Genomic DNA, 14,058 nt, shown 5'->3' on the forward strand with positions numbered 1-14,058 from the left:
ATAAGCCTTATTCATATCTATCTTAATAGCTAGGCTTTCCAATCCATTCCTACCTTTTTTATTAATACTATGAAAAATCTCTTGAACTATTATAATATTATCCTGGATCAACCTACTCCCTAGAAAGGCACTCTGGATTGGCGAAATAATCTTATCCATGAATCTTCTAAGTCTTAATACTATAATCCTAATTATAATTTTGTATATATAATTACAACAAATAATAGGCCTAAGTTGATTAAGATTTTCTGGTAGTTTCACTTACCTCTTCTGATATAATACTCTCATAAAAAAAGCTCTTAACCACAACACAAACTTTCTTTTTTATTGTGTTTTAGTGACTCTGATAAAAAAGCCTATTTAATCCATCTGGTCCAGGGACTTTGAGGCTACCCATGCTAAAAACAGCTTCCTCAATCTCCTTTTTTTGAAATTTTCTCCATGAGTTGTTCGTTCATTTCTTGAGTAACTCTTTTTGGAATCCTATTTATACAATTTCTGAAATTAAATTTGGCTGAGGATGTAAACAACTTTGTAAAGTACTCCTCCACTATCCTCAACATTCTATTATCTCCTGAGACCCATTGGCCCTCCTTATCTTTTAATCTTTCCACTTTATTCCTATTTCTCTTTTGAACTGTTGTCACATGAAAGAATGTGAATTTTTTGTCTCCCCACTTTAGCCATTTTAGCCTGGATCTCATTCCCCAGTATTTCTCTTCTTGCCTCCATAACTGGCTTATCCTTTCCTTGATTTAACATTTTCGTGCTTGCTGTTTTTCATTTAAATCTGCCTCTTGAAGCTTCTGTAGCTCAGTTTTCAACTTTTTAATCTCTATATTAGCTCTAGCAAAAGTGTTCCTACTCCAATTCCTTAAATTTTTCTTGCAGTTTCTCATCTTCTTCAGCAACCTACCCCATTCGTTATTACTATGCTCATCTTTTTTTCAACTCATCTTAATAATCTCCTCACATTTTTTATGGTCGTTCCAAAATGTTTCAAATTTGAATGACCTATCCACCATATACTTAGGCTGTAACCTCAAAACAATGGGCATATGGTTTGAGCTCACTGCTGGCATAGCTATCAAATTTGCATTCGAAAACTTGTGCCTCCATTTCCAGTTAACAAGAACACTATCTATTCTTTCCTTAATTATTAACCCATTTCGAGGATTGCTAAACCAAGTGAATTTACCTCTTTTTAGATCCATGTGCATGAGAGCATTAGAATCCAAAAAATTCTTGAAATCCACAATCTGTTTCTTCGGCTGCTCATGCATGCCTTCCTTCTCCTCTTAAGCTAAAACAACATTGAAATCTCCTATAAAGAGTTTAGATTCATTCATGTTAAGATTGCTTGTTGTGAGCTCCTCCCATTTCTCCCTCATCTCACCTGGTTTTGGGTTACCGTACATGAAAACGGTTTCCCAATCATTTTTTTTTCTATCTTTAATGTAAGCTTTAATATAATAATTAGACCAAGAGTAAACATCAACATTAATATTTTCATTCCATAGCAAACATAGACCTCCAGACATATCCCGGGATTCTACACAAAAGTATTTATCAAAATGAAGCTTTCTCTTGATTTTACTTACATTACTATCCTTAGCTCTAGTTTTCATGAGAAATACAATGGCGGGTTTTATCTGTTTACGCAGATGTAAAAGCTCCGAAACTGTCGCGGGGGCCACCACTTCTCGACAGTTCCAACTAATGATGCTCATGGCTGAGGGTGGGGCTTGATAAGGCCCGCCTCCTCGGCCATGGATTTGTTTTCTACTTTACCTTCCATAACCCAGTTCCTATCCGCTCCTCCAACGTTCTCTTCCCTATCTCCACCCTTGCCTTCTTCCTTCCTTTGCTTCTTTATATTCACTTCCACTTTAATTTGCTTATCCTCTGACCATTCAGAATTAGTCAGCATTAATACCTCATCTTCATCTCTTTTTCATTTCAGGTTTAGACCGATCTCTATTTTTTGTACTAGTTGTATCTTCCACCCTGTAGCTTCAGATTCTGTCCCTTGTTTTCCATTACCCCATTCTTCTTCACTTGCAATTTGACAAAGTAATCCATTCCTTCCTCAAATATCTGTAATTTAGGATCCTTCTCTTTCATGCTTACCTCATTGATGATCGGTTCCTATACATCCACTTTTCTAATGTCCTTTGCTATAGTTCATTCTCCTGTATCCCTTGTTTTTCCTTTTCCTTTACCTGTATCTATGCCTCCTTTGCCAATCTTATCCCCTTCTCCCTTAGCAAAGTTTTTTAGTATTTTTCTAATCGTTCTTTGTTCCATGCCTCCTGCAGCCTTGTCTTCCTTTTCCAGCACTTTTTAGCTATTAACTTTTTGCTCCACTTGTTGAAGCTTCAGCTTATCTCTTTTTGTCTGCTGACTAGTTTGTTTGACTCTTCTATCTTGTGTTGATTTATTTTTCATACTGGATCTACTATATTAGTTGGCCATATATTCCTAATCAGTCCAGAGTTCCTTTTCAGCCTTTCTTCCTTATTTGCAATGTTTTGGGCCTGTTTAGAGAAGGCCCAATATCCACTTTTCTTTTCCACCTCCTCATTTGGCGTATTTAACCAGATTATATCCCTTATTTCATTATGTTCAGCTTTCAATCCCTAAAAATCAGGAATTTCCTGCAGAGTCCTTACCTGCTCCCCTACCTCGTTCTTCTCGTTCTCTCTCCATATTTGGTTTTCCAAGAAACCTTCCCCCCTTAATTCTTGCTGCATGTTTAGATCAGCTCTGATCACACTTTCTTCTGTTTCTTGTTCTTTTTCACTCTCTCTACCCATGTTTTGATTTGCCGCACTTGTTCTTCTTCATCCCCATTTTCCTTGCTTCTCTGACCTGAGCTTCCTATCTCCATGGCTGATAATGATCGAACTTAGTTTACCCCTAAATCCACTGAATACTTTGGTTTAGTCTGGTCCTAGCAAGTCATAGCCGTTAGATTCTTGCAAGTTTTCCTCTCATGTCCTATTATTCCGCAATTAAAACAATAACATTCAGGCAGCTTTTCATACTTGAAAAAAATTCAAAACAATAGCTGATTCTCTCTATCCATAAAGAAGCCCGTAGGTAAAGGCTTCTTTATGTTAATCCCAACTCTGACTCTTAAGAACGTTCTTCTAAGTATCCCCTCTACCAAAGGATCTTAAGCTTCAGCCAGCACTCCTATCATTTCTCCTATTAACCTTCCAATTTCTTTGTTCATTAATTAAGTGGTATACCATGAATCTGTATCCAGAATTTTATATAGTCATGATTCATTTCAAAGACTAATTCTCCTCCCATCCATAGCCTGTGATTAATTAGATTTTCTCTAACATTCCAAGGTCTATTCTGAAGAATCTGTAGGCCTTTCTTCCTGTCTCTGAAATTGAATAAAATTTTCTTTAGGCCAACATCAGTGACAGCAACTCCTTGTGAATTTTCTCACATTCCTATTAGTGTATTTTTGCATGTTTTAAAGCTGATCTCCTTGTCACTAATTATCTTTCCTATTATGTTCAAACAATCTTTTTTATATCCAAGAGCTTCTGTATTATTGAGCTTGATGACCTTACCTTCTATAGATTCCATTCTACAACTTGTTGACAGCTTGTTACCTTATGCTTATATGCTTCCAGGTGGCACTGTGGATCTTTGAGTATATGCTGAAATGTTGATGAAAAATTCTCTACTGAAGAAGAACCTCGCATTCTAGAAAAAGATACTCTCCTGATGAGAGAAAGTTACTCTCCTGATGAGAGACTCCGTGTATTGTAAATTTAGTTATCTACTATCTTCGTCTAACAAAAAAAAAAAAAAAAAACAAAAGCAAAAACAATTACAAGACTTTTTTTTCCGTGGTTTTTACCAATTATTGTCCGTATTAATGTTTTTGTTGGCCTAGTTCCCAGCCCACACTTTAAGGCTCAATTTTTTGTGCTCAATTTTTTATTTTGCCCTCCGCAATAACATGAGTCATCGCACTTTTATTATTCTCAGCACTAATTAAACAAGCTTCCCTTCATAATCCTTTCCACCAGATGTCACATATCTACTGGTGGGTCACAATTAACCACCATTTCTTGTGCCACCATATAACTCCTCTATATATATAAATAAGAATCTCGTTAGGGAGATAATTGACTATCTGTACAATGTGTACAATAGACTGAGTTACAAAATGAACATTCACATATTATCTATAATAACTATTTGAGTACTAGCGATAATAAACATCTTCCCAAAAGTTTAAACTGATTTTGGGGTTTACCAAAGATCGAATTTAGCGTTCTAATATCATGTCATGATACCACTCATCCCAAAAACTTTAGTTGATGAAAAAAGGTAACACTAATGATTATATCTCTAATACTCCCTAAACCTCTATTGTACACATTGTATAAATATTTCATTGGCTCCTCATACTTTTTCTATAAAAAAAGATAAAATTGATTGAAACTAATAATAATGACAAAACCCACACATACATGACTGAAACTTTTGCAGTATTCATAAAATCCATTTATCTGGTGTACGTATATATGTTAATATAATCTTTAAAGAGAGACAAAATTGATTGAAAATTTGATATTTGAAATAGAATCTTTAAACTTGAAAGGGCGGCTTAGAATCTAAGAGCTACCAGAATGCAGCCTTCAGCCTTCAGGAGCAGCAGAACAGGGTTATTTTAACAGATGGCTTCATTGTGATTCAGCAACTCTAAATGAACTTTTTTCTACTGATATTTCACAAAAAAAAAGAGCATAAAATTAAGCTCACAATTCATTATACTCTACTTAATTTTTACCAAGGAATTTTGTACTATATATGATATAATATGTACACGATTGATTCAGTATGCATGAGTAAATAATTGATCCAAGTATATATATGGTAAATATAAGGTGACATAATTATTGGCATATAAAACTTGAGCACGGGCAAGCTGGTGGTTGGGCAGGGTGAACTGATAATACACAGTAGAGACTAGTCCATAATAATTATATACAAACACAAGTATTCACACAAGACACACATTCCTTTTAGCACCACTATGGATCATCCTCTTGCACTAATTTTCACGTACAAATTAATTATTCTTTAATTTATAGAAGGAAGAACCACGTCCAAGTGCCCAAATAGCCACGCACGTTGAATTGTGGATTTCACTTCACGACTTATACTACTATATATATATATTATATATATGTATTTATTTATGATAGCCTTGAGATATTGTATACCATATACACCACCCCTTTCTACCTGGTTTTTATGTTTATGACTTTATGTACATCATGGTATCATAACATATGGTATAAAGTAACAACTCAGCAAGTGTAGTAGTTGACAGCATTGAATGGAGGTGGCTTTTACATGCACCATGGGGTGTCCCAAACACCAACATCTGCCAAGTTGGCGTTTGGGTAAATTCCAGTGGCAGCCTCTGCAGCAGCAATTACAGGGAAATCAAGGGACATGGCTGCTTCTGTCCAGATTGATTCATCAAACACAGGCAAACAATCATTCACTGATCCCCAGAACGGTCGAAGAACATCCTCCTCCTTATTGTTGGTGGTGTCCAATGGAAGGGAAGAAGACACAATGGATGAAGAATCACTGCTGTATATTGGTGGCCCAACTTGCTGATGAAGAGAGGCCACCATGGACGACGCTGTGTTGAAGCTATTATTACAAGAAGAACTAATAAGTGGTGTTGCTGGTGGTGGAGTAGTAATAATATTATTAATAAGAGGGTGGTTGTGTTGAATTTGGGAGGAATTACTAGAAGAAGAAGAAGAAGAAGAAGAATGGTGATGGTGATGAAGAGGGAGATTGAGCTTAGCATCAGGGCCATAGAGCTTACGAGCAGCAGTATCATAAGCAAGAGCAGCTTCATGAGAGGTCTCAAAGGTACCAAGCCAGAGACGAGCACCACGATTGGGTTCACGGATCTCAGCAACCCATTTGCCCCAAGTTCTCTGCCTAACACCCTTATAGGTGCAGCTCGCATTCTCAGGGCCACCTTTCCCTCTCATACAACCCTTTCTGGAGCTGGCTTGTGCTGGTTTCTTCGCCTGTTTCCTCTCCTCCATTCCCATCATCCCCGATTTCAGCATCTTCTTTTGATGACTTTAATTTGCAGCAGCACATACACACACACAATACTAGGATAGAAGGAAGCGTGTTGGTGGAGAGTACAAGTAAGGGGACTGGTGGTATTTATAGTGGTTCGAATGAGTGAATAGATACATAGATAGATACATGTACCTGAGACGTGGCCCAAGGTGGGGCTATGCTGCTACTTGTCATGATAAACCAGACAGATCGTGTCCATATAACGCCTCACTGTTAATTTCTCCTATACACACTTGGCTTCTGCTTTTGTCTCGCACCAGCTCATGTGGCACTACCAATTTTAATTCTTCTTCTTTTTTAAACGAATATATCAACAAGCTAAATCATCATTATTTTTTGTGCTGGGTGAAATGAATGTAGCATGCATCAAAAAGAGTGAGAAAGGCGGTTGTTTGGATAATCCAGTCTTTATTATTGTTTTGTGTATATTTTTTGTTACTTGCATTGTGTTTTGATGGTTTTGGATAAAACTAAAAGTTAAGAGTCAGTCGTTTAGCTAGCTATATGGTGGGAGGTAGCGGTGTGGTTTAGGAAGAAACGGTTGAAGATAAGTGCGTACAAAAATGAGAAAGGATTTCAAATAATAAAACTGCGCATATGAGAATATGCAGCCTTTATACGTGAGAACAAATAGTCACACATGTTTCGTATGGAGGACTTTAGCATAACTAGCAAAAAGAAAAACTAGATCTATATACTCATACTAATATGGACCAGAGTTAACCTATATTTCACTTTTATACATCATCAATCCTGCTTATTATTACTTGAATTACTTTTTAGCAATTTATTCTTTAATTTATTAAATAATTATAAAAAAATAAAACAATTTAAAGTAACATTCTTGTTATACACTTAAATTTTCTTTTTAGTCAGGTCCAACTAAGTTGATACAAATCCAACAAAAACTAATACTAAACATCTTCTAATTCTCTACTAATGCATATCTCGCCCTCTTTAATATGAATACCTTTCTTTTCCTGTTCTTTATTCTTTTCTTGTGTTTTTTTCTTATTATTTTTTTTATTATTGCTGTTATTACTGTACTTTTTTTTAAGAAGAATATGAGAAGGTGAAATAAAAAAAAAAGATGAATATAAAAAGAAGTGATAATAATGATAAAGAGGAGGAAGAGTTTCAAATTATGCATAATTTATTAAAAAATAACACCAAAAAAGTTTTAACCGTGACATTGAAGTTTTTTAATTTTGACATTGAAATTTCTTAATCATCACACATGTTTTTGTTAAGAGAGGAAAAAAAAGTTATTCAATTTTGACATTGAAATTTTTTACCCATCATATAGATTTTTGTTAAGAAGGTGAAACAAGAATTATAAAAAGGTGAATTCTACCCAACCCTCTCTAAAATAACATGTAAGTTACCCTTTATGATGTGTCACATTTTAATTGGTCATTACTTAACTATAGTTGGGTTATTTTGTAATTTATTATTTGAGATGGGTAATTGTATAATTTCTTAAAATATTAAAATTCTATCCCATTAATTGAAGCACGTTCTCACGCAATCTCTTTCTACAGTGCATCATTCTTTAACGAGTTGTTGAATTTCCATGGCTTGTAACTTCTTCGATCTTCCCAGTATAGTCAGCACCTACTTCCAGTATAGTCAGCACCGACTTCATTGCTATCTCGTGTCCTCTCACTCAATAGTTTGGTTATTAAATTTTTTTCATTAAAAATAATATATGGAATATATATTCATATGTAAAATATAATATAATATAATAAAATAAATATATTAAGAGTACTTAAAAGTATAATTAAAATCAGGAATATACAAATATAATAATAAAATTTGTACTCTAAACAAGTAAACATATCTTTTATCATACATAAATTATTTAAAAAAAATATAAATTGTTAAAATTAATAACACAAATTTAAAATGATAAAATTCAACTTTCTTACAAATAATTTTTATAGTATTTTTATTCTTTTAATTTTTAATTTATTAATATTTTATTATTTAATTAATGATTAAACAAATTATTTTTATGAGAAATATTTTTTGTATAATTTTAAAGAAGAGACCAATATACCAATTTAAAAATTAATGTAAAAATGATATTTTAAATAAAAAATAGTTAATATTAAAATTTCTAAATACAAAAGCAAATTATATAGATATTTAGGATATAAATATAAAATACATGTTTAAAATAAATAAAGGAGACAAAAATAATTATTTATTTTTCATGAGTACTTCTATTTTATCTGTTTTATTTATTTTATGCATATATTTTATATTTATCTTTTAAATATTTATACAAATTATTTTTATATTTAAAAATTTTAACATTAAATATTTTTTATTTAAAATTTCATTTTTACTTTATTTTTTAAACTACTATATTGATCTCTTCTATAAGATAATACAAAACATAATTTTTTATAAAAATAATTTTGTTTAATCATTAATTAAATAATAAAGTACTAATAAATTGTAAATTAAAAGAATAAAAATATTATAACAAATACAGTAAAAAATTGGATTTTATTATTTTAAATTTGTATTATTAATTTTAATAATATATTTATTTTTTAAATAATTTATGTATGATAAAAAATATGTTTACTTGTTTAGAGTACAAATTTTATTATTATATTTATATATTCATGATTTTAATTATACTTTTAAGTATTTTAAATAGATTTATTTTATTATATTATATTTTAAATATGAATATATATTCCATCTTGTAATTAAATAAATATATATTTTTTTAATAAAAAAATTTAATAACCAAACTAACCATTAATGATGTTACGAGCCATGGGAATTCAACGACCCGTTAAGAAATGATGCACTGTAGAAAGAGATTGCGTGAGAACGTGCTTCAATTAATGGGGTAGAATTTTAATATTTTAAGAAATTATACAATTACCCATCTCAAATAATAAATTACAAAATAACCCAACTATAGTTAAGTAATAACCAATTAAAATGTGACACATCATGAAGGGTAACTTACATGTTATTTTAGAGGAGATTGGGTAGAATTCACTTTATAAAAATGTGAAACCAGAAAAAAAAGGAGAAAGAATGAAAATTTTGAATTATACATAATTTATCTGAAAAATAACACTAAAATTTTTTAGGCGTGACATAAAAATTTTTTAATTTTGACATAAAACTTTTTTTTATGGTGACATTTCCAATTAAATAATGTATTTTTTTATCATTGAACCAGTTGAGTGGTATTAAATTCATATATATAAGAGATTTAGCCATTTCTGTGTCATTTACAACAAATTAATGTATTTTTTATTATTTTAAAACATATTTAAACATATTAATCTTGTCAAGATTTTAAACTTGTAATTTTTTAAAGTTTTTTTTATGTCATTTACTAAAAATTTTTGTATTATTTTTAATTAAATGATCTATTTTGTTATTGCGGAATTGATTGTATGGTACTATAGTGAAGAAGAAGAGGAGTAATGGAAGTTTTGAATTGCACAAGAAGGACATTAATTTTTTCTAACCGTGACGCAGGAAATTTCTTAATGAATCGTTCAACTAATTGTGTGATATTTAACTAAGAAGAAAAAGATGGCATGGTAATGGTGGTAGTGGTGATGATAATGTAGGAAGAGGAGAAAAAAAAATTAATTGATGAGAAAAAAAAGGAGGTGGAGAAGAAAGTGGTAGTGATGATAATGACGATAACGAAAGAGAAATATAAGGAAAAAGAAAGAAAAAAAAATAACAGGAGTATAAGAAAGAGGAAAAAAAAATTGCCTAAAAAAATGTGCATAATATTTTATTATAGATAAATTACATAAATATAAGTATAATACTCAATAAATCTTATGACCAAATACAAATGTATTGAGCACAAAAATTAAAAAAGAGAGAGTTCATATATATATATATATTTTAAATAAATAAAAAATTTTAATTAAAAAAGTATATTTTATAGATCATTAAGTATTAGCTAATTAGTGTATTATAATTTATTAATGATTATATCTTATCATGTGAGTATAAATTAAAATTGATTCTCAACAAATTTTAGATAAAATATTTGAGTTCTTATTAAATTTTTATTATTTTGGAATTCTACTCACAATTTGATATATGCACTTGTACTCTTAAATTATGGTTTTTTATTATTTTTGTTTGTTAAACAATGAAGATTAACTTTTATAAAAAAAAACTGATATTATACTTATAAAAAATCTTGATAAAATTATACAAATTTTAAAATATTATTTAAAATTGTCAAATTATCTCTCTTGTTCTAACTTAACTCAAAATTAGAATATCCTATTTTGAGTCTCTAATATTTATTTGTTCTTTGAATTTCAGTGTCACTTCGTTTTCATCTACAATGCTGGCAGGAAATCTTTAAAGCATGTGGTATCTTTCACTTCTACTAATGGATACTAAAGTTGGACAATGAAGAACAACTTCTAACTCTCGGTAAAAAACGTGTCTTTGGAGTGTTATTTCTTCTAAATTTAAAATTATCTATTACTTACTCCAACAAGATTACGATCAACACTTGAAAGTTCATACAAAACTCTAAAGATAAAAACATATAAAAAATATAGATAATATTTTTAAATGATAAAACTGAACACATAAAATAATACAACCTTTTCAGACGTGGAAGAACAGTTTTAATGTTTCATGTGGAGGACTTTAAAATAAATAATTAAACGAAAAACTAAATCCTGTCCATTCAAATGTATACGTAAAATAGTTTATTTATATTTTATTTTTACACATTATCTATCTTTCTTATTACTGCTACTTGAATTACTTTTTACTAACTTACTTTTTAATTAATTCAATATTTATAAAAATTTAAAATTAACTAAAATAATAAATTATTTATAGGCTTAAGTATAATGATAAAAGTCTATATATTATTTTTTTAAAATAATAGAAATTTTTAACTAAAAAAATATTTTTTATAATTTATTAATCACTGGCTAATTAGTATCTTATGGTTTATTAACGAGTGAATCTTATCATTTGAGTATATATATATATATAAATTGATTCTCATCAAATTTTATATTAGATATTTTAATTTTTAATCATTTTTGTTACATTAAGAGTTTCTGATTATTACTTTTGCCAAACAGTTTAATTTCATCACTTACAATAAAATATTTAATATGCATACAAAAAAATTCTTAATAAATTTAATTATATGATAATTAAATTTTTAATAAATATTATTATAAAAAATATTAGTCTGTTATTCACAGAATATTTCAAAAATTTTTAAAATAATAAAAATTTATTGAAAATCAAAGTACCAAAATATAATCTTTTTAAAAAAAATTAATTTTGGATATTTACTGCCTATCAATATGAGAATTGCTTGTGCTATTTTTGATAATTTTTTTTTAAATTCTGTTCCTAATTTAATATGAGAATTGCTTGTACTATTTTTGATAATTTTTTTTAAATTCTGTTCCTAATTTAATATATGCACTTGTGTTCTTAGCTTATGACTTATTATTATTTTTTTATTGAATGTTAAAGATTTTTTTTAAGAAAAAATAAAATTTATATTATACCTATAAAAAATTAATTTCAGTTAATAAGTTATCTAAATGTTAACAAATTATTTAAAATTATCAAATCATACCCTCTCAGTCTTTAGTTATTTTACACTTAATCTTTACACTTGTCACATGATTCTCACCAACAATGATTATAAAGATTACTTAAACCTACGGTGTTATTTATTTTTACTATCCAATATTGAAGTTGGTCAAATACGAACAACTTTTAAATCCCAATAAAAAAACTGTGCATGTAAATAAGATGAACTGAAAATTAAAACTGGAAGTTATCATCAACACCCATAAATTTTGAAAAAGAAACTCAACCACAACTGCAACATTTTAAAATCAAGAAATCAATAATTTTTTTTGGTAACTTCATTGTTACTACTTTTAATACCACCAAAAAATTAAAAAATTTATAGAGCACGTGTGAAGAGTATTTAAATAATTTTAAATAAAAATAAAATTTACTCAAAATATTATAATTTTAAATTAATTTAAAAAAGTACTCAATCATATTAAATAGATACCTCAGACATAATAAACAAAAAAATTAAATTTTATTTGAGATAATACATATTTGATATGAGTGTGTTGCTAAATCGCATCTATTTTTAGTGTTTTACTCAAGTCTTATAATTTACAGGTAATAAATTTATTTTTATGAATTAGATATAAAGTTTAATTTTTATGCTATAAAACTTTTACATAATGATCCAATTATATGTAAGGGTGAAAATGAACGAGTAAAATTTTGATTTAGAAGAATTTAACTCATGTTGTAAATATATAGCTAAAATCTAGGTTTAATAAATTTATGAGTCTATTTAAAATATTTATTTGGTGAATTACAACTTAACAAAAAAAACTTAAAATAATCTAAATTAACATTAAATGTATTTTATAATTTCTAATTTTGCCACTGAAATTTTTTAATGTTGTGTTTATAATTAAATGAATCGTTCAACTAATTTGTGATATTTAACTAAGAAGAAGATAATGATGATAATGGTGGTGGTGGTGATAATAATGTAAGAAGAGAAAAAAAAATCAAATGATGGGAAAGAAGGAGGTGGTAATTGATAACGACCACGATAACAAAAAAAAAAAAAAAAAGACGAAGAAGAAAAAAGAGAAGAAGAAAAAGAAAAAGTAACAAGAGTGTAAGAAAGAGGAAGAAAAAAATACCTTAAGAAAAAAAAAAGTGTGCATAATATTTTATTAGACTTTGTTAAAAACTTTACTTGATTGTAGAGTTAAAATAATAAATAATTTATAATTTAACTAAAATATTTTAGATAAATTACATAAATATAGATATAATATTCAATAAATTTCATGACCAAATATAAATATATTAAGTACAAAAATTAAAAAAGAGAGAGTTTATATATAATTTTTTTAAATAAATAAAAATTTTAATTAAAGAAGTATATTTTATAGATCATTAAGTATTAATTAATTAGTGTATTATAATTTATTAATAATTATATCTTATCATGTGAGTATAAATTAAAATTGATCCTTAACAAATTTTAGATAAAATATTTGAGTTCTTATTATATTTTTTTTATTTTGAGGTTTTACTTATAATTTGATATATGCATTTATTTTTAGGTTATGATTTTTTTATTATTTTTGCTTGTTAAAGGATGAAGATTACTTTTTATAAAAAAAAATAAAACTGACATTGTATTTATAAAAAATTTTGATAAAATTATATAAATTTTAAAAAATTATTTCAAACTATCAAACTATCCCTCTTATTCTAACTTAACTCAATTATAATATTGAAAAAGTATAAAATATCAAACTATAATATTTTATTTGCAATCCCTAATCCTAATTCACTTGCTCTTTGAATTTTAGTGTCACTTTGTTGTCATCTACAATGTTGGCAGGAAATATTTGAAACATGCGGTGTCTTTCAATTCTACGAGAAATATTAAAATTAGACAATTGAAAAACAATTTTCAACTCTCAATAAAAGACATGTTTTTACAGTGTTATTTTTTTTAAAATTTAAAATTATCTATTACCTATTCCTACAAAATTACGATCAACACTTGAAAGTTTCTAGAGGAGTTTAAAGATAAAAACATATAAAAAATAAAAATAATATTTCATCAAACGATAAGACTGGAAACACAAGACAATACAATCTTTTTAGGCGTAGAAAAATAGTCTCAATATTTCATATGGAGAACTTTGAAATAAGTAACTAAATGAAAAACTAAATCCAATACACTCAGACAGCTTATTTATATTTTATTTTTACACATTTTTCATCCTATTTATTACTACTTCAATTATTTTTTACTAACTTACTTTTAATTAATTTAATATTTATAAA

General features: G+C 28.2%; 1 protein-coding gene across 1 annotated transcript; it reads right to left on the reverse strand.

The window, feature by feature from the left end:
* Window positions 1-4,877: 4,877 nt before the first annotated feature.
* Window positions 4,878-6,204, reverse strand: LOC107608113 (uncharacterized). Its single transcript, XM_016310001.3, has one exon. It carries the CDS (start codon window positions 6,132-6,134, stop codon window positions 5,388-5,390), a length of 747 nt encoding a protein of 248 aa, XP_016165487.1. The 5' UTR covers window positions 6,135-6,204; the 3' UTR covers window positions 4,878-5,387.
* Between the last annotated feature and the right edge of the window lie 7,854 nt (window positions 6,205-14,058).

The sequence above is a fragment of the Arachis ipaensis genome, chromosome B7 (genome assembly GCF_059453495.1).
Source record: "Arachis ipaensis isolate K30076 ecotype BB chromosome B7, ASM5945349v1, whole genome shotgun sequence".
Classification (NCBI taxonomy): Eukaryota; Viridiplantae; Streptophyta; class Magnoliopsida; order Fabales; family Fabaceae; genus Arachis; species Arachis ipaensis.